Source organism: Urocitellus parryii, chromosome 4, assembly GCF_045843805.1.
Source record: "Urocitellus parryii isolate mUroPar1 chromosome 4, mUroPar1.hap1, whole genome shotgun sequence".
NCBI classification, from domain to species: Eukaryota; Metazoa; Chordata; class Mammalia; order Rodentia; family Sciuridae; genus Urocitellus; species Urocitellus parryii.
Genome location: NC_135534.1, coordinates 38160954 through 38182841, shown reverse-complemented (window position 1 = coordinate 38182841; position 21888 = coordinate 38160954). Strand labels below are relative to the sequence as shown.

Below are 21888 nucleotides of genomic sequence, written 5' to 3'. Positions count from 1 at the left end.
TGGAGGTCCCACTATATTTACCTTTCAACAAAAATGTATCATTTCCTCTATTCCAGGAAGCATGTTCTAGTGGCTTACTGTTATAAACTTGAAATACAATCTTTAGAATTATATCCAAGTATGGTAGTTTGCTCGCCTGGAATCCTAGTGACTCCGGAGGTGAAGGCAGGAGGATAGAAAGTTCAAAGTCAGACTCATTAACTTAGCTCGACCCCATCTCAAAATTAAAAAGGAGGTTGGGGAACGGATCTGAGAGTGTAGCTCTGTGGTAAAGCACACCTGCATTTCAATCCCCAGTGCCAAATCAAACAAACAACCAAATCTAAAGCTGGAGCAACCTATGTGTTAAGTAAAAAGTAACAATCTTTAGAAGATGGGGAACCTAATGGTAGGAGAGAAGTTAGAAAATTCTTACTGTTTGTACCAGAACTTTTTCAACTGTATGACAGTGAATGTTGTAAGTAGACCAATTGGAGAAATAACAGCTGAGTAGGTATTGCAAACTCCTTGTTCATTTGCTGTTCTCATGGAAGCTATGCTTATCAGCTGAAGACAATAAAATGCACTCATTCTCTTAGCTTCTTTCAGTCTTTCTATGATGGCTACTAGTGAAGCAACATACAGGCTTACAGTAGCCTAGAGTCTCATAGAGAGGAAGGAAACTGAGGATTGGCAAGTAGTTGCTTTAAGGTGTTATATGCTTAGGACACTGAAGCATGAATAAAGGTCTGTAGAAACAAGAACAGGGACCTCTAAATAAAGGTTAGAGGGGGAGTTCAGGGAAGGCTTCCTGGAAGAAGCAATATTAAGTGAAGGACCAGTGCAGGTTGACAGGGAAGAAGTTGATGGTTGTTTAAGTCTTCCACAAATGGGGAACAACATCAGCTAAGGTCATTGCTGTGTTCTTTGGAAACTGCAGAGTTGAGTTTTGTTGGGGAGGAGATGACATAATGATGTAGATCATGTTCAGCATAAGGATACTGACTGAGAATACAGATTGGGATGGAAATCTAGCCTGTCAGCATCCACCGAGAGGAGAGATTTTTCTAATTTGCCCATAATGCAATATGATTTAGCTTAGATCTGTGATGTAGAGACTTAACAGGATGCTCCTGGGAGAACAAATAAAGAATTGTAATATAGAAAGTCCTAATAGCATATTAAGGAATTTGGCACAGAAATAGATACACTTGATAAAATCTCCACCATCATTGCCCCTATAGTGTTTAAAAGTAAATGACATCACCATTATAAGATTCATTAAGGAACAGGATTGTTAGATACCTGAGATGGAACTGAAGGGGAATTGAGCTGCTAGCCTCAAGTTTCCATCTGAAATTCTTCTGATTAGTTGTGACATCAGTATTTGTAAGGTCATTTAGGACACCTTAACTCAAGCTAACAATGTGCTTTCTCATGCAGGCTGTACTTTGGTGAGAAGATTGGGCTGTACTTTGCTTGGCTGGGGTGGTACACTGGCATGCTGATTCCTGCAGCAGTGGTTGGCTTGTGTGTGTTCTTCTATGGATTGGTTACAATGAATGAAAGTCAAGTAAGGTAAGCTGTAAAGAGATTTATAAAAGGTGTTGGCCTGTCTTCTGAGTGGACAAAAACTTAAGGATAATGCTTAGCAGAAAAAAACAATAATAATATTACATTTTAATATTTATTTGCTCTCTCTCTCTCCCTCTCCCTCCCTCTCTCTCTCTCTCTCTCTCTCTCTCTCTCTCTCTCTCTCTATATATATATATATATATATATATATATATATATATATATATGTAGTTTGCTTGTTTGTCTGTTTCTATTGAGTATTTGTTTTCTCAGTACTGGGGATTAAGCCCAGAGCCTTTCACCTGCAAGCCAAGGATAATCAACCACTGAGCTACACATCCCCAGCTATTTTTATTTGTTATTTGAGTCAGGCTTACAGTTAAGTTGCCAGGCTGGCCTCAGCTTATAATCCTCTTGCCTCAGTCTCCCAAGCAGTTGGTATTAACCAGAATGTGCCACCATGCCAGTTTTTTTAATAGGAGAAAAGCATGATAAAAAGATCATTTTGATATGCTTTTTAAATAAATTTCTCTTAGATAAGTTCCAAGACTGCTAATCTTGATGCCAGATTTCACTTTCAAGTATATCCCACATACCATTCTAAAAATAGTAGCAAAACAGGATTTGATAGAAGTGAAACATAACATCAGAAAGGTGATTCTTTTGTTCAATCTGCAGTGACTCAAGATTTAGAAATAGGAATACATTATTCCTAGAAATACTAAATTATTACTCACCAGAGACAGGAGTCACCTTAGGATTAAAGAGTCCTCTTGGCAGCGTGTTCCGTTTAATATATTTCACAAGGATATTATCAAATTCAACTTTATATTAAAACATAAAGAAGCTCTCCCCTCTCTTTTAAAGTTCAACACTTTGTTCTTCTCTTCGGTGCGTATTTCAACCATAGCCTTCCTACCCTGCAGTAATCAGGACAGCTGTTAGTGTGACATTCTTCAGAAGATCCTAAAACTTAGTTTCCCTGAATTCCCTTTAAAAAATGTGATATGCACATGTTTGTATTTGCCTATGTGGAACCATATTGCCTAAAAACAAGTTCTCTTTCTTGTCCTAGAGTTGAATACTGTTCAGTAACCAAGTTACTTGATTTGATGTCCCAGAGTCCCCTTTTTGTTCTTTATGAAGCCACGTGATAATAAGCATGCAAACAAAGAGATAACTTCTGCTCATGAGCTTCAGAGTTTTGTAAATCATTCTCCCTGTGGAAAGTGGCATGTTCAAGAACAAGCTTCTGCCCTCTGTGAATATCCCCCTTCACTCTTCCCCTATTGGGCTTTTCCCTGAGTGCTGATGAGACTCAGGGGAGATAGTGTGAGTTACATTATCTGAAAAGGTAAAGCCCTCTTTTACAGTGAATTAACAAACATGGAAGAAGACTCTTCCCTTGCTGCTGCTCCAGTTGGTTCCCGTAGAACATATCCACAAAGTTTTGCCATGAAATATAGACTTTTCCTTCCACCCCCAGGAAGCTGAAAATGAACCAAAGGAATGAAAGGAATAGATTGAGTGTTCCTATTGATTTATGTACCAAAGGAGTAAATTAGGCTTCTTTTGTATGAAATAAGTATGCCTTAACCTTTGATACAAGAAGTGTTTTAAAAGGTGCTAGAAAATCTTTTATTCTGCACTCTATGGTATTATATTACTGCTACTCCTGTCACACTATAATTAAGATCCTGTCAGACTTTCTATTCTCAACCAAGATACGCAGCACTGAATATCTTGACTTTCAACATTTCGGGACTGAAATTTTCCATTCAAGGTGGCAGACGTGGTTGAGTAGTAGGTGTTTTCATGGTGGGGGTGGGGAGGGGGCTAGGTTTTATTTTGTGTTGATTCATGTTCATATTATTTTATGAAGCTCTCTCTCTCTCTCTCTCTCTCTCTCTTTCTCTCTCTCTCTCCTTCTCTTTAGTTCAGGGTAGCAAAATGTTGAAAAGCTGCAGGTGTGGGACTACTTATTATGATCCTACCAGATATGACAACTAAATTAAAGTTATATTTCTTAATTGCCCTGTAGTTATTTGTGGGAGCACATCACAATCAGTTTTCGATCGCTGTATGTATCCATACATGTGCACACTTGCTTTACAAAGCCAAATATATTCATTTTTATGCCCGGGTGAGAATATTTTACAGGATTTTAAGAGTCAACAAGCAGGTACCTGTGATATGCATCTTAGGGACCTGAGTTTCAGGACAGGTCAGAGAGTAGAAATCCCAATTTTCTAGTCCATTCCTGCTTCGTTAGCATCAGAATTTATCTAAAAACTTATGTGGCCCTCAGCATTTACCAGTCTTACGAAAGCTTTTGCTTCCTAAAGAAATCCTCAAGCCCTCTGCTGAGGCTAACCTTAGCCTTAAGGGGTTAACCTTAGCAATAAGGGATTCTTCCTTTTAAGAACCACCTGGGATAAGCCAGGTAGAATATCAAAATCCTATAACTAGTCTCCCAGTCAGATACTAGCCTTGTGTGGAGACAAATGCACCTCAGGGAAATAGGTGATTTGGTCAGGGAAATATGTCCATGAAGGGCGCAGTTAAGTTTCAAGCCTATGACTGATACTTAAAACAACATGGTGGGAACATTTAATGTGAAATCTACTCTCTTAACAAAATTTTAACCACACAAGGCAGTTTATGTGCAATGCTGTACAGAAGATATCTAAAACTTACTCACCCTGTGTAACTGAAATTTTATACCCATTGAGCACAGGCTCCCTCCTCCTTTCCCCCAACACCCCTGGCAAATCACAAATATACTCTTCCTTTTTGCATGTTTGACTCTTTTAGATGCCCCATGTAAGTGGCATCATGCAGTGTGTTTCCTTCTGTGAGTGGTTCATTTCACTTAGCATTATGTCCTCAAGGTTGATCCATTTTGTCCTATAAGACAGAATTTCCTTTCTTTTTATACAGCTAAATAATATTCCACTGTACTTATATGCCATATTTTCTTTATCCACTGATGAAATAATATAAATTAGGTTTATTTCTATCTCTTTGGAATTTTTAATAGTGCTGTAATGAATATGGGATCACCATAGCTCTTCAAAATCCTGAATTCATTTCTTTTGTAAATATTTCTAGAAGTGGGAAGGATGGATCATATGTAACTCTGTTTTTAACCTTCTGAGGGACATCAACACTGCCTCCATAGCAGTGCATCCTTTTAGATTCCTACAGTGTACAAGGGATTCAGTTTCTCCACATCCTTACCAACATTTATTTTTCGTGTAATTAAAAAAATTTAATAGCAATCTAGGCAGGAGGTGTAGCTCAGTGGTACACTGCTTGCCCAGCATGCACAAAAGTCTACATTTGATTCCCAGCAAGCAACCTCCAAAAAAAAAAAAAAAAAGAATAAATATAAGAACAATTCTAGTAGGAATAAGGTAAACTCACTGTGGTTTAACTTGGATTTCCCTGATGATTATATTTGACTTTAAAGTCAATGCTTTATCCATGCTGCCACACTCTTCTTCCTCATACCTATTTTTATACTCTTTTTCCAAAAATGTACAAATCGAGCAGAAATTTCCTTTTCTGTACTTTGTCATATTAGCTGAGTCACAGGAAGCATCAGGCTCCTGGAGAGTGTGGGTCCCAATATTCACCCCCGATTAGACATATTGCTCCTTGATTTCACTATCTTAAAGGTAGTAATTATTCTTTGGGATCAGCTATTGATAGATTCATATACAGCAACAAATCTAAAACCAAAGTAAGCCACAACTCCAGTGGTGGTGTGTCAAGCCCTGCAAAAGAAGCTAAAAACCACTCATGATAGGGACCTGTCCCTCCCTCTAGTGGTTACATAAAATCAAACAAATTGGGATAGGCCCAAATCCCTTATTTTAGTCTAAAAAGTAAGGAAAGTGGACAAGATGACGTAGTATAAACCAATTTGAATACCTATTCTGATGGGATTCCAATGCAAGACAAATGGTGGCATTTGTGTAACAAGATAAATTATGATAATAAGCACATTTTACTGAAAATTACTTCAAGAAATGTTGATTCTTCTCATTCTTAAAATTTAGTAATTTTGTACAAGGAGATACAATCTTCTCTTTCTTTTAGGTTTTTAAAATGCATGGTTTATATGTTTCCTTTCTACAGACATCTGATTACTAATATGATAGGAGGTGTAAAATTAAGAGTAGTATATATAAAATTGATTCTGTCATCACCATTAGTAAATTATGGATAGAAAAATTAATTTTAACATAAAACGAATGTATTTCTTTTTATATATGTTAAAGTCGATTGAAAACTGGATTGATCTATAACTAAAAAAGAAAAAAAAAAGGCCTGAAGTCAGCTCCTCAAATTGCCTTTTGCTAGCTCTGTAACTTGAGTAAGTCTTTTAAATTGAGCCTTGGTGTCTTCTCCTTAGAGGACATAATTACCATTACCTGTGATGTGGGTGAGGACTAGGCAATGTAGCAGACCTAAGTCTACCTTTTTCCACTATAAAGTATTATACCACTGTCTGGTGTACTTATCTTGTATTCTTATTTGGCTTGAAGTTCTGTATATCCCGCACTGAAATTCACACACATTCTTCTTTTTTTTTTCTTTTATATATATATATATACTTTTTAAAACATCAAATCTTGCTACAAACATTGCCAATTAAACTTGTGTTAACAATTGCATTAACAGACATATTTTCTAAAGTCTTTAAGCTTCTTACAAACTCTCCAGAGTAGATTTATTTAATAAAATTTACTGGGAGATAAAAAATTAGAAAGGGTCATGTATGACAGATAAAGACACGTATTGTCCTCAAAATAGGTTTTTTTGAGCTCTTAAGTCTGTAAGGCTTTTCAGAAACTGTTATTGATTCCCTGCTGTCACAAAGCCATCTATAATGTATGCTGAGGTTTTAAAAAGATAGTGGGCATAAAGCTGGTGAGATAAATGTCATAAAGTTACATTCTAGTTGAGCATATATTTAAGTAGTAGAATCTACGTCATATCGCCATTACTGTGTATGTCAAGGTGCCATGTTCAAAAAGATCAACTCCTTCAATTTCCGCTGAATATTCTGCACCAATGATATGCACTGCAGTGTGTGCTATAAATTGTATGAACCCTGGGCTTGCGAAGTCAGACTAGTTAGGTTTCATTCCAGCTTATCCACTTCCAACCTGTGAACTTGGTTAAAACTCACCTGTATACAAGATTATCCTGAATGCCACAAGATCATATATCAAAGTGCCTTTATAGTAATAAAAAGCCCCATAAGTGTCACATAAATGCAAACCATGACCCATTATCATCACAATATAGCAACAGAGAACGAAGAAGTGAACAAGAAAATACTATATCACAAATATCCTCATCCGTAAGTTGAAACCATAACTGCTTCTTCTCCTGCTCCCCACTCTGTACTATTTCTATTTCTCGGCCTCACCACCAGAGTTTGCTGCAAGAGCTGAGTGACTTTCATGTTTTTATTTTCTTTGATTTCTCAAGCCAGGAGATTTGTAAAGCCACCGAAGTCTTCATGTGCCCTCTGTGTGATAAGAACTGTTCCTTGCAGAGACTCAACGAAAGCTGCATCTATGCCAAGGTGAGTGTGGATCTTCACATCCTCTCCTGAGTCTTGCTTTGTCTAAGTAGAGGATCCTATTTTTTTAACCCAATTTACTATTCCCAAGCATTCTAATAGCCTTTGATACCTGAAACAAAGTCAATCTGCTGAAATTCCAAAGAGTAGACCTTGAGTTGAGTATCTTTGTATTCCTTTGTCTTTATAGCCAATAGTTTCCCCCACAGACACAAATTTCCCCTTGAAATTATGTTTAGATCTTGTAGGAGAAGAACAGTTATTTTTATTGCTGATGATTAAATTTGATTCTTCCACAAAAACTCATGAAGATAAAATACTTAAAATGAAATAGCACATCCAAAATTTCCAAACTGCTGTCTATTAGAATCACCTGAAGGATTTTAAAAATACTTCAAAAACCCATAGACCTCAGCAATTAAAACAAATCTTTGGATTTAAAACCCAGATATCATCATTTTCTAGGATTTCCCCAGTTATAATAATGTTCATACAAATTTTAAAAACATTGGCTTTTACAATTATTTTTTATATCTACAACAGTTGTATTAAAGTGTAATCAACGAAGTAAAATGTATATATTTGAAGTATGGAAGTTGACGATGTATATGTACCTGTGAAATGCAGGTCAAAAAAAATACACCACAATCAGGATAATGAATATATCACCTTCAAAGTTTCCTCACAGTATCCTCACTGTAATCTGTGTCCCACATTCCTCCCTGAACCTATGCCAGTGCTTCTGTAACCAACACCTTTGTGTCATTATAAATACCTCTATATTTCCTAGACTCTTAGAATCATATGGTATGTAACTTTTCTGACTTCTTTGGCAGAACATACTTATTTTGATATTCATCCATGTTGTAGTATTCATCAATAGGTTATTCCTTTTTATTGCTGAATATTATTCCATTGTATCTATATCAGAGTTTGTTTGTTCATTTACCTACTAATGAACTTTTGGGTTGTTTCAAGTTGTTTCCTTTTTTAAGTAAAGCTGCTATAAAGATTTATCTTCAAGTATTCCTGCAGACAAATGTTATTATTTCTTTTGGGTAGATATCTAGGAGTGGGATAGTTGAATCACATGATAGTATATATTCAACCTTTGCATTAGTCTGTTTTCTATAGCTATGATAAAATATCTGAGATAGGCTATAGAACACACTGGAGTGATGTGAACAGTAAAGACATGAGACATTCACATATGGCAGAGTGATAAAGTGAGGCATCTATCCAAGGAGATACTAAATCTAGGTGCTATTGTACAGTAAATACTCCTTCTTTTCTGAATAGAAAGGAGTGTGCACAAGGATAGGCAAGACTTGGAAAGAATTCACTTATAAACTTCAAATGAAGATGAAAGTTAACTTGCAGAGGAGAATATCGCCTTATTGCAACCATACAGGAAATAAAACCCACCTGAATGAAATACTGAATACATCTTGTATTTGTTTTTCTGAGGAAGATAAAATATAGCTATTTGGTTTAAACTTTAAAACCAGACAGGCAAAAAAAAAAAAATCTCAACATACACTTCTCAAAATAAGAAGATCAAATGGCCAACAAATATGTGAAAAGGTATTCAGCATGTCTATCCATCAGGGAAATGTAAATGAAAACTACATTGATATTTCATCTCACCACAGTTAGAATGGCAATCATCAAGAATACAATAATAATAAATGGTGGTGAGGATATGGGGAAAAGGGTGCACTTATACAATGTTGGTGGGACTGCAAATGTTAGCACAACCATTCTGGAAAGCAGTAGGAATATTCCTCAAAAGAGTAAGAATTGAATCATCACATTACCCAGCTTTATCATTCCTTGGTATTTACCACAAAGGACTAAAATCAGCATACTATAACGGTAAAGTCACATCAATGTTTATGGCAGTGAAATTCATGATAGCCAAGTTATGAAACCAGGCCAAATGCCCATCAACTGATAAATGGATGAAAAAAATGTATTTCACACACACACACACACACACATTCATACATACTAGAACAAGAATAAGAAGTGCCCATACACACACAGACACACATACACACACACATTTACACACACACACACACACATACAAAAAAATGGAGTTTTACTTAGCCATAAAAAAGAAAGAAATCATGGCATTAGATGGAAGAACAACAAGCTAAGTGAAATAAGCCAGACTCATAAAACTAAGGCTTGAATGTTTTCTCTCATATGTAGAAAATTTTTAAAAAAAGAGTTGTAGGGAGGGAATACCATCAATATAGAAGAGACATAAGTTGGGAGGAAGGGGATTGAAAGAGAGGGAAGAGGGACAGGAAAAGGGAGGAACTGCAGGGTGAAACTGACCGAATTATGCTATGTACGTGTATGAATAAACCAAGTGAATTTCACTGTTATATGTATGTGCAGACCACTAATTTAAAGAAACTATAAATAGAGGGAAGACCAGTAGAGGAAAGTAACAGAGAGAGGGAGGAAGGAGGAAAAGGGGCAGCAGTACTAGGGGATGAAGTGGAGCAAATTATACTCCATGTATGTATGATTATGTCAAAATACACACCGCTATTATGTATAATAGTTATACATAATTATTACATAATTTTATCAGTACATTATAGGTATAATGTACTGATAAAAACTTAAAAATGGAAATTATTCTTTCATTGGATGAAAATAAACATTTTTATATCATTGTATATACTTGGATATATACACTGCTATACTAGAATTTACTTAATGGGCAAAGTCAAAGATAAGGGAGCAGAGTTTTACTAAAGAAACAAGCCAGCCAGTCTAGGTTTATGTAGCCACATGATGGCCTAACCACATGATTTAGGAACTTGTAAATTCAGTTTCTTATGGAACATATCACTACTCGTATCACCTAATAGGGAATCACATTGCCACATTTTTATGAAAAGCACATGTGTGCACATTCCCTTAGGATTCAAGGAATAATTTTGCATGAAAAAAAAAATTGGTCCTACCATATAACAGAATTCACAATTAAGTACATTAACATTTTTGATGGCTTTTTATTTTTAATACTTAGAGTATGTGAACTAAAATCTTTGCCATTTAAGTAACTTTAATATGCATACATTCATAGAAGTATGGGTAATGCACTATCAAATGACATGGTGCTAGGATTTCTCATTATAGTGAAATAATTAAATAGAACATATTAAATATTTGCTTGTATAATTCTAAAAATGTCTCAGCCTTTGGAGTTAGTATTATACCTAATAGTTATTTTCTAGTTTCATTTTTACTTGTTTAACAAAGACTTATTCAATATCTAATGAGACTCAGGTTGTTCACTGATGTTAACACTACAAGAGAAACAGGTGAAAAGGTGTTTCTTTAAGAGACTTCGTGGAAGAGTCTGTGTAAGATCATATACCAGAGCCACCTGAACATTTATTATAAATGAGATTTCTGGGCCTTACATCCTGATATTTAGAGTCAGTTATTCAAGGCTGAGGCCTAGAAACCTACTTTTTAACAAGCCTGTTGATGGTTCTGATTGTGAGGACCACAGTTTTCAATGCTATTAGAGGGATGGACTGTTCAAGCTTCCATGTCTGATGGAACTAGTGTCCAGCTCCCGTCAACATAGATGAAGCAGATTTTGTACAGCCTGAGAGTTGAGGACTGAGGAAGTGAGCAAGCTGAATTCCAGACTTGATCTCTGCCCTCCAGGCCCTGGGCATCTCCTTGATCTCCAGGGTTAACACTGCCCAGGAGATTCTTATTCTTGCTCTCATGGGCTTCAGTGATGCCCCTTCTCCCTTCACTCTCCTGCCAGTTACCTGCCTTTGAGTGATCTCTGGTGTATTTGACTCTTCTCTTTTCCCCTCCGCCATTTTCATTCAGCAGCTCTTTTATCAGCATCCGAAATGAAGCACTTAGCAACTCAAGCTATGATCAGAGCTTTCTAATTGCCCTTCTTGTCTCTGTGGTCTCCTAAATCATAAAGTATTCCATAAGTAATAGGTTGATAAACCTAACAATGATTTTAAACTGTCATGCTTCTCCTGAGAGCAGTTTTAAGTTTTCCCCCATTCCCATTCTAGCTTCATTTCCCATTACATGTATGTAACCATCATATGAATATTGTTTGTATACCCACTGTATTAGATGCACATGTTTCTAAAGGTTAATGTTTAAATTCATTAAATAATGTTTGAAATATTTATTAGTTAACCTAGCAAGAAAAAAATTGTTCTAAAATAAACACTTCATAAGCTATAACAAATCATGTCCATACAACACAATTGTTATTAACTGTGGCTTTCTATTCTGAAGCAGGAAAGAGCTGCTATTTTTAGTGACCTTTAAGTGCCTATATGTAAAGCCTCTGTTCTAACTTTCTAAGAGGCTGTTTCCTGTACTCAGTCTGTTTATAAGAGAAAATAGACAGCTGTTCAGCTGCTCAGAAGCCTCAGGTGTCTCTGTGGGATGCTTCTGGAAACAAAAAAAGAGCTGGATTCCCCTGCTGGGTGTAATTTTATAAGCTCTGTAGGAGAATCTTTTATGATCCTTTTCTCTACTGTACATAATGTATGCTAAATTTTTTTTAAAAAACCAACCCTTAGAATATTTTTAGAAATTCCAAGTCTTAACTCTCAGAATTTTAGAGACATGCAGAGTATTTTGCACCTATCTACAAACCTTTAAAAGGAACACATCTTTTTATGATGCATTTTTAATAATGTTACATTATAGAAAAATACATCTTGCATTTACCTGTTTTGCATATTGTTTTGCAGTGTGTTCCAGAGGTTATAATTAAAATATACATTAGTTTTTTTAATGTCTCATTGAGCACCTTCTGGACTTTAAACTGAGCAAAGAGTTCTAATCAGGTTTGCCTTGAAATAATTTAAACCCCAAATTGGCCTCATACTGTCTTGAAGACAAAACTCATGTTTTCTCTATACAATGGCCACCCCTTTACCTACAGTTTCACTTTACATAAGTTCATTTACTCTGGACTGCTGTGCTCTGAAAATACTAAACAGAAAATGTCAGCAATGAACAATTCATAAGTTTTAAATTGCATGCCATTTTGAGTATGATGAAACCTTTTCCAGTCCCACTCTGTCCTTCATAGGATGTGAATCATCCCTCTATTCATCTATCCAATGTAGCATATGCTACTCACCAATTAATTATTTAGGGGGCTGGGGATGTGGCTCGAGCGGTAGCGCGCTCGCCTTGTATGCGTGCGACCCGGGTTCGATCCTCAGCACCACATACCAACAAAGATGTTGTGTCCGCCGAGAACTAAAAAATAAATATTAAAAATTCTCTCTCTCTCTCTCTCCTCTCTCACTCTCTCTTTAAAAAAAAAAATTAATTATTTAGTAGCCATCTCAGTTACCAGATCAACAGTCATGGTATCATGGACTTATGTTCAAGTAACTAACATCGTAGCCTAAAATTATCCACCTCACTTCATCTGAACATGTAGACATTGTATCATATCACCACAATAAGCAGAATAATTAAATAACATATATTGAGAGAGAAGCCACATTCACATAACTTTTCTATATCATGATATTCTTTTTTCTGTTACTAATCTCATAAAGTGCCTAATTTATATATTAAGCTTTATCATAGTTATGTATGTTTAGGAAAAACAGTACACACAGTGTTTGGTACTATCATTAGTTTCAGGCATCGACTGAGGGACTTGGAATAATCCGCACAGATAAGGCAGAACTGTTGTAGCTACTACAAGAGTTATGTGTATGAAAAGCATTTATGTCTTTGGCTATATTAATTTAACCTCACACACCAGTTTATAAATATAGTGATCATATTATACAAGCAAAAACAAGGTAAATTGAATATTTTAAATTTGAATTTTATTAAATCAAACAGTTCTTACAACTTCAAGGATTATGTTGTATTCAATGACATCACATAACTGTACCTTGTTCTTTACCCAACTTCAGGTGATATCTGATTGAAAAACATTCAACTCTATCATAACTGTTTGATGATCCATGGAAACTTCTTAAAACAGCCTCAGAGTAGATTTATGACATCTTAAAAGCTTCTGCTAGCAGGGCATGTTCTGAAAGCATGAGAGTGATACTACCATGATGCCTTTCTATTGGAAGTGTTAGCTCACTGGCATAATTCTGCAATTGGCAGCTTCCCCATTTGTGGAAGTTGTGCTAATAGGAAGTGCATCTAGGTTACCTGAAAAGCTAAGTTCTTACATCTCACATGGTAGTTTGACTATCTGTATCCCACAGATGCTTCCTCGTGGTGCTAGAAATGCTTCTAACCAGAAGAGCAGGTCGTGTTCTAAGAAACAAGAGAAGAAAAAAGGAAAACGTTGCTCTCTCACTTCTTCCCATGAGAAAATTACATAAAACTCTTGCAGAACCCATGAAAGGCTCTTTTATAATACATTCACAAACTGTGAAAAATACTGTGATTTTATTTGGGAAAAAATCATATTGCCTGCATTCAAATAGTAGTCACCAGATTATTATGATCAGTAGTATGATTAATATTTTTGGGTTTTTTTTTCCATTAAGGTGACATATTTGTTTGATAATGGAGGGACAGTCTTCTTTGCTATATTTATGGCAATATGGGGTAAGTATATGTTTTCATTACCTATGTTCCAGTTTTATTTTCTAAGACTATTGCTTTATTTCTACACACATGCACACACACACACACACACACACACACGGACACCATGTATCAATTCAACAATAGTGTAGGCTGGTACATGCTTTGTTTGTTCTCTTCATACATTAACTTTTTCTTTGGGAATTTAACTCTTGATCTAACCCTCTATTCCCTAAAGACTAGTCTTTTCTACATCAAAGGATATACTTTCTCTTGCCAAAAGCAGATGATAATTTAAAATAAACTGAAACAAACTAGAAAAAAAATTAACTTCCTGGTAATATTACTTGTGAAAGTGATGTTCTGGAAGCTTATGTTTGCTTAATATTCCCATTCATCTTTTTTTTCTTTACCTTATGCTTCATACATTTAGAGATGCAGACTCTACTCCATACGTGATTAAACAATAAGGTATAATATATAATAAACCCTTCACCTGCCTAACAACTCAAAAAACTGTATAAATCATATGCACATATATTCTTTGGCTATCTTTTTTTCACCATATTCCTCATTGAGTTTTTAAGTCACCCCATTAATTGAAATCTAAAGAATGTCCCAAACATTGACAAATTTAGAAGAACTGTCACGTTCCTGGTTCAGATCCTTTTTCCTACCAGGGGCCTTCTCAATGCTCATTGTCAAGGTAGCAGTTCCAGAAACTGACTTTGCTCATGCTCATGCAGAGAAGTAGAATGTAGCAGACCACATCTTTTAGTGTTACTGCTTTTATACCCTGCAGTGGGGGGTGAGGGGACACTGCAAGCTATATCCTTTTTCTCACTCTAAGATGAAATTAAATACATATATTTATTCTCGATATTCTTTGAAAAAAATATTAATCCTGATTTAGAGCTCTACAGTTGCCTGTGGAACAATAAAGAGTCAACTCCATTGGTGTTTGTTAAAAAAATAAAAAGTGAAAATATAGTTTTGGTTTCCAATTTTTGTTGAAGGTTTTTTATTATTAAATTATCAAGGAGTACTATCAAGGAGTGATATTGTTTAGTTTGATTCTACAGATACTTCCTACTAAGGAAAAAATGGACAAAATATAAATGATAGTTATGTAATAGATGGCGTCAGTCCAACAAAATGTTGTAGGAAAGAAAACCTTTTTGATGTTTTATTCCCTCAGTGTTTCTGCTACTAGTCCCATGCTTTTATAGTTCTTCCTGCACAGTCCACGGGACAGTGATCTTGCACAACCTCTTGGAAGATGAGTCTCTTAGAAGGCCACGCTGTAGATGAGCACTTGCTCTCTGACAACTTTATGTCTTAGTTTCATACTGAGGTACGGAGTGGAGGAATGTCATCCATGGGAATGCCATCACGTGCATTTTCTCGACTTTCTGGCACAGATGAATCATTCACAGTTGGATTATAGTAACTAGAATTTCCAAAACTCACATCATAAGGTTCTGTTGCATTGTCTAATCGCAGAACTAAAAATAAATAAATAAATAAATAAATAAATAAATAAACAAATAAAAAAATAAAATTGTTTTATGCCAACAGTCTAAAACAAAATCATGCTCAGGCATTTGACTACATTATCAGATTGTAGGAATTGTTCTGGTTGAGTGAATAGGTACCTCTCTGATGTGGGCTTTTCAGATACTACTTTTTAAATATTAAATAGATATTTTTCATGCTACATTCATTTTTTATGACTAAGAAAACAGTTTTATTTTCAAAATTGTTCTGCTGGTACACCCAAAATAAAGGAACTAAGGAAGAGATCACTAAAATGTGCACCAATACCTTGTATGATTAAACATAAGCATGCACATTATTGAATGTTCCAAGCCTTGTCAATGAGTCCAGATTTTTTGACTTCTGATATAAAAACTATTTTTTAAAGTGATGGCATTAAAAGTTAATTGCCATAATTTCACCAATTATCTCAACATTTGATGCTCAAGCCATTTAAAGTGAAGAATCAAGAAAACTATTTGTGAAAGCTTGTATTTCTTTCTGATATATTCAAGTCATCATGCATTTAGGATTTCTGACAGATGATCCAATCCAGGAGTTTTTTTTTTTTAAACAATTCAATTATTTTCTATTGATCTAGAATTCATTGTCAAAGAATAACTAGGCGTGTACTAAAGGTCTTAAATTCAGCTTGAATTAAAGCAACATAATTACAAATTAGATTAGTAATTTAATTATTCTAAGGTATTGTCATAAGCTTACCCACCCATTCTTTAAGTCATTCATTTAAAAACTAGCCTCTCAACAACCTTAGGTCTTTAAGAGAGGTATCTTAAAGCTATCTCAAAGAGGTTAATCTGGTGGTCTGACTATGTTATTTCTTTATACATTAGTCACACCTGTTTGATGGCATTAATGTGATATCTTGAATTCTTTCATGACATAGATAAGGCATCGTTCTTCAGTAGATAAAAATAAGATGGTTAGAAATCCTAAGCTTTAACTTTGAAATTTTCCCTTTTTTATGTTGTTTTCTGTGGATTACTAGAAACCCATAAACGGAATTGGATATGTTAACAATTAACGTATTTGGGTCTGAATATGAGTGATATATTAGATACGAATTGAACTCATGAAAATTCAGTGAGACTTTAGCCATGGGTCTCATCAGGGGCAATTAAGTATTGGTGGAAAAATTTCTTGCGCAAACAAGTTTTTTTTTTTTTTTCTTAAAGTATATTAAGAGAGATGAGTCAAACTTACAAAGTGATTTCATGTCTGTTCTTTTTGGTATTTTATTAAGATTTTGCTCAGTGTTTTATTTTTAGTACATATATTTTCACTTATAGATATTATGATACCCTTTTCTATTTTATGATTGAAAAATTTCCTGAATTAAGTTATATTGTGACTTTATGTATGTGAAATTTGCAACTTTGAGCTACTCTCTTTTAGAAATTCATTAGGATTAATGGAGGGCTGTTGTATGTGAGTAAGTTTTGGAAGAACTAAAAGTTTAAACAATCTTTCTTCAAATTATTGCTACTAAGAGAACTTACAATAGCAAAGAATGGGCTTTGAAATCACTTATAAATAAAACTGGCCTTTTTCCTTTATATCATTATCATTATTTTTCTACTCTACATATATTTGGATTCTGGAATTACTATTCAAAACCCACTTTTACAAAATGAGCAACAGTTCAATATAGTTTTTAAATTTCCCTTACTTTGGTTTTCTTCCTGAATTTTTTTCTTTTATTAGTGCATTATAGTTACACATAATAGTTTGGTTCATTTTGACATAATTTTACATGCACGGGGTTTAATTTACTCCACTTCAGTCCCCTGTGCCTCCTCTTTCTCTCCCCTCTTCCGTCCTGCTATTCTCTTTCCTCTATTTTACTGGTCTTCCTTTCACTCACTTATTTACTTATTTATTTATTTTTGATTGATGCTTGATAGATATGCATAAAGATGGAATTCACTATGAGAGAGGAGAAGGAAAGTGCCAAATTACCAAATGAATTTGGTTTTGTTCTTTGAGAAACAGAAAGTGGATCAGAATAAATCTTTCCTCTATTTTGGTCATATTAACTTCCACATCCCTTCTAAGCAATGTGTTCTTACTTAATTAAAACCACTGTGTCTCAGGTGAGATTCTGAAAGTTGTTTTTTTTTTACCTGGTTCATTTCTGTCATCATAAAGTCGCCGATGGGAAAATGAATCCATTTTCCTTTTTCCACACAACAAGTAGCCAACAAGACTAAGCAGTGAAGCACCAAGAATCGCCCCTAAAATGGCCCCAAATACTACTCCTGTATTTTTATTCTCTAGAGAAAACAGAAAATATTTACAGGTAAGAAGAAGAAAATAATTATTCAAAACAGCAGAAATGGATATGTGGTTTTTCTATACACCAAAGAATTATTCATATTTTTTTAAATTATATAAAGGTGACAGTGTGTGTGTGTGTGTGTGTGTGTGTGTGTGTGTGTGTGTTGTGTGTGTGAGAGACAGATTGGCAAATATACTTATTGATAAAACTACACTACTAATTTTCAACTATAACTAAACACTCCTAAATTATAGATTTATAACTGTTTTGTTACTTATTACATCAACAGGACAGAAATGTCACATATGTTCATCATTAAGATCTCATCACATTGTTGAATACTACATTAGGCTTTCCATAACCCCCAAATTTCTGATGGACTTTAATGCTGAAATGAACTTTGCATTTTTTTCTATAAATAATTCAAGAGGTATGGTGCATACCTGTAATTTCAGCTATTCAAGAGGCTCAGACAGGAGGATCATAAGTTGGAGGCCTTCCTGGGCCACTTAGAGAGACCCTGTCTCAAAATAGAATTTTTAGAAAACCTGGGATGGTTCCTGTTTGATCAAGGACTTGCTTAGCATGGGTGAGACTCTATGTTCAAATGCCCAATACAAATAATAATAATAATAATAAAAAAATTCATAAAATCCCAGGTAAAAAGTATATTTCTGAATATAACAAAGTCCCCAAGGCAACATGCTTTCAACCTTGTGTGTCAAGATGGGAGTACAAAGGAACCCAAAATATCATTCTGTGTGTGTATTACTGAGTGCCTTATTTGAAGAAGTCTTCAGTGGACTGCTTAGTGCTCCTGGAGCTCACACTTAGTCTGTGTTTCATTTTTACTTCTTGAGAAGTTCAGGTCTCTGATTCTAGATAAAACCCCTCTTTCAAAGAAAAAAAATTAACATTCATGTTAGAGTACAGTAAAACTAAGTCACTAACATGAGATGCAGGCAAACAGCATTTTCTTTAAATAAAAGAACAATGATAGGAGTAAGTACTCAGTATTCTGAGTAGGTCTATTTGGCTTGGATATACAAAAGAAAATTATTTTAAAAAGTCACTCTATTAAAATACAGGAGTGTGTATAAATGAAAAGATAGGTTAAAATTACAATTAAAATGAAAGTACCTATACATATCCTACATATTTGATTGTGATAAAACCTAGACTGCAGAAGTTAAAACATGCCCTGTCTTCTGGCAATAATGTTCAAATATCAATTTGTATATATGATTTAGTTTTCCATAATTAATATAGACTCTAAGTAAGTGCAATAGAAGGCAATTAGTTCATGGAACACACAGTACATATTTTAAAAAATAAAACAATTTCAAGCATGCAAAAATGAGGTGAGACCTGAATAAAATAAAGCATAGTGATTCAATTATAAATCTTAGATATCTTTCCCATTTTGTTTTAAAGCTTGACATTATTTCTAATTGAAACATATAAACCTCCATATAATAAATTTTCTTGCGACTGATTCAATTATAAATCTTAGATATCTTTCCCATTTTGTTTTAAAGCTTGACATTATTTCTAATTTAAACATATAAACCTCCATATAATAAATTTTCTTGCGACATCGTTAATTTCATTTACATGATGCTCATTAGGTACCAAAGTAAAAGTGGAAGAGGTTTTTTTTTCTGTTAAGCCTGTCTAAATAATATTTTAAACCCATTATCTTTTTACCTTCCCGTATGATAATAATGAGCATATGTTTAATTAATCCTTAAAACCATTTCATTGTTTCCAGTGTATATAATGGTTGCCCCCATAGGTAAGAACCACTTTTACTAGTTAATTCTCCTCTATTTTTCTAGCACAGCACATTCCTTCAACCTAATGCACATGACATTTTTGAAGATTCATTTTCACATTAAAGGAAAGTTAAATCTATTTGTATTTACCTTTTTGAGGATCTGACGTATTTGAAAAAAGTTTTGAATTATTGGTGAATTTTAAGGTGGGCTGTGGAGTTATGTTTTCTTGGTAGGGTGTGAAAGCAGCAAAGCTTTCACTGGTTGTAGTAAGCCATCCAGTCGGTCCCATTACCATGGGGGTCACAGATCTGGTAGTTGATGCTGGAGGGAGGATGCTAACTGTAGAGGAACTGTTGTCAGGGGTGTTCATGGTGTCATTGCCCAAAGACCAACTCGTGTTTTCTGATGATACAGCATGTGTAAAACTGGGACGAGCTGAGACTGGCAAAAGATTTTCATTAGTTATAGATGAATTCAATTTAGAAACAGAGCCACGAATCAAGGGTGACATTGTTGAAAATGCGGATATGGGTCTTGGATCTTGAGAAAAGTTGTCTGTTGAAACATTACCACTGGAATCTATCTTTCCATAGGTTTTGGTTGGATCCAAAAGAGTGGAATAACTTGCCTTGGAATTGGAGGCATTTCTATTTACATTATCTGAATTTGCATTTACTTCACTTAGCAAAGACATAGACTTATTTTCCATCATTTTCAGTCTTTCTGGAATGCGTTGTGATATGTTTTTTCCTGTATTTTGTTCCTCATAGCTCCCAAGTGGCAGTAAAATAAACAAAATTGAAATCAACATAATTTTGGCTAAGGTCAACATTGTAGCTTTCATTGATATTTGTTTTATTAAGAGGAATCTGAAAGAAAACAATAATCATTTGAATTATTAAATGAAGTATAGCAAGTTATTTAATAGATCTACATTTTTACAGTGTAAAAAAAATCTAGAAACATAATTTCGAAGAGGCTGTGTGGTATTGCCAAAAATTGTGTTTTGAGGTGAATTATTTATTTAAACTAGTGTCCCTGAGCTCTATTATATATGTAATGTTCTTCCTTCCTTCTAAGAAAAGAACAAGAAAAACTTTGTCAAGCCAGACATCCCTGTTTCATAGATCATTTAGCTTCAGATAAATTGAAGTATAAATAAAAATTTAAAAAATATAAACACATATACCTGGATATACACATGTGATTATACATCTATATGTATATAAAACTATGTACAGACTGCTAAATAAGATTGATAGAATATTATAAATAGAGACGTTTAGAGATGACTGAATACTTAACCTATTTAGGAAAACATGTTCTTTATAAAGATGCACTTTTGAATGTTTTCATAAGAATGACATTACTAGTTACCACACTCAATGTGTCATATATTAGTTCTATAAAGTAAGTCAGAAAGTCCCCTGGATACATTTCATTAGTATCTAGTTTGAGTTATTTAAATTTGAAATTAATATTATTTTAATAATGTTTTCAACTTCACGATGTCCTTCTTCCTATTTAATTACAAGTCGAGGAAAATTAAAAAGCTTTTTAAATTTCAGAATATACTTTATTCTTTTACCCTTATTTTATAAATGAAGACTATGTTTGGGGCATATGAGAAAATTTCACCTCATCAGATGATGGTGGAGTTGCAATGAAGCCGGGGATCTGATGTCCAGTCCCAGCTCCCACTTCTTCCTCGGTGCAGAAGGGCCACACTGACTGCACAGGGGATGATAAAAGAAAGTGATTTAGAGTCAGGTTTCTATTAAAAATTTGGCTTCTTTAATCAATAACCAGTGAAAAATTATCATCCTAACATGCAACTGTTTTGACATTGTTATAATATCTAAACCAACTTCATGTATTTGTTTTGAAGACTAACAAGTTTTAAGAAAAAGCACTCTGAGCAATATCTGGCCTAGTGTTCAAATATAATATCTCTGCAGTGTCCTAATGTTTACAAAGTTTACCAAATGTGTCATTTCATTTGCTCTTCATCGTGATCTCTTGAGAAAAGATGAATAGCTTGTCTTATGTCTGTTTTGTAGATGATGAACGTGAGGCTTAAAGAGGATAGTAATGAATGAAAACTAGTAAATGAAAGTATATATAAATATTAAAAAATGTAAACACACTGAAGAGACAATTCTGAAAATCAATTTCACAGACTTTACCTGATTAGGTGCTGAAATTTAAAAGAATTTTAGTTGAACATTTATTAGTTTAAAAGTAGTAGGCTGTTCGTCCAGCAATAAAGTCTTAGAACTGAGTTCGTGTTCTCTGTATTAGACCTCATTTTTTTACTAAAAGCTTCCAAGTTGATTGAGATAGGGAAAAGGAAGAGGTGCAACTGCTGGATATAAGCATATGTGATGTGTGTATAGTTCCCATATGGCCTGCCATTTCTCAAAAATTCTGTCGGAAATTTTCACCAGTATTTTCAACACTGTTGATTTTTCATAAGAGTCTAAGGGACTTCTAAACACTCCTCTGATTATCTTTTTAAAGTA

At 34.5% G+C, this 21888-nt stretch overlaps 2 protein-coding genes across 2 annotated transcripts in view; one reads left to right on the top strand and one right to left on the bottom strand.

Moving 5' to 3' along the window:
- Positions 1 to 21888, top strand: part of LOC113179489 (anoctamin-3) — a 120965-nt gene that overhangs the window by 33496 nt on the left and 65581 nt on the right. The window contains exons 8-10 of the mRNA XM_077797500.1: positions 1423 to 1557; positions 7060 to 7156; positions 13714 to 13774. Of these exons, the coding sequence (XP_077653626.1) occupies positions 1423 to 1557; positions 7060 to 7156; positions 13714 to 13774 (293 nt within the window). The remainder of the gene's footprint in view (positions 1 to 1422; positions 1558 to 7059; positions 7157 to 13713; positions 13775 to 21888) is intronic.
- On the bottom strand, positions 15098 to 20198 carry Muc15 (mucin 15, cell surface associated). The gene is made up of 3 exons (XM_026384113.2): positions 19514 to 20198; positions 17434 to 17583; positions 15098 to 15258 (listed from the first exon to the last, which is right to left on the bottom strand). Exons 1-3 carry the CDS (start codon positions 20196 to 20198, stop codon positions 15098 to 15100), a joined length of 996 nt encoding a protein of 331 aa, XP_026239898.2.

What these genes read in the sequence shown, in the direction of transcription:
- Muc15 (XM_026384113.2), bottom strand. Translation starts at nt 20,198, where the DNA reads ATGTTGACCTTAGCCAAAATTATGTTGATTTCAATTTTGTTTATTTTA. An exon ending in TACGTCAGATCCTCAAAAAG is followed by an intron (nt 17,584 to 19,513) that starts GTAAATACAAAT and finishes TGTTTTCTCTAG; the next exon opens with AGAATAAAAATACAGGAGTA. An exon ending in TGATGACAGAAATGAACCAG is followed by an intron (nt 15,259 to 17,433) that starts GTAAAAAAAAAA and finishes ATTTATTTTTAG; the next exon opens with TTCTGCGATTAGACAATGCA.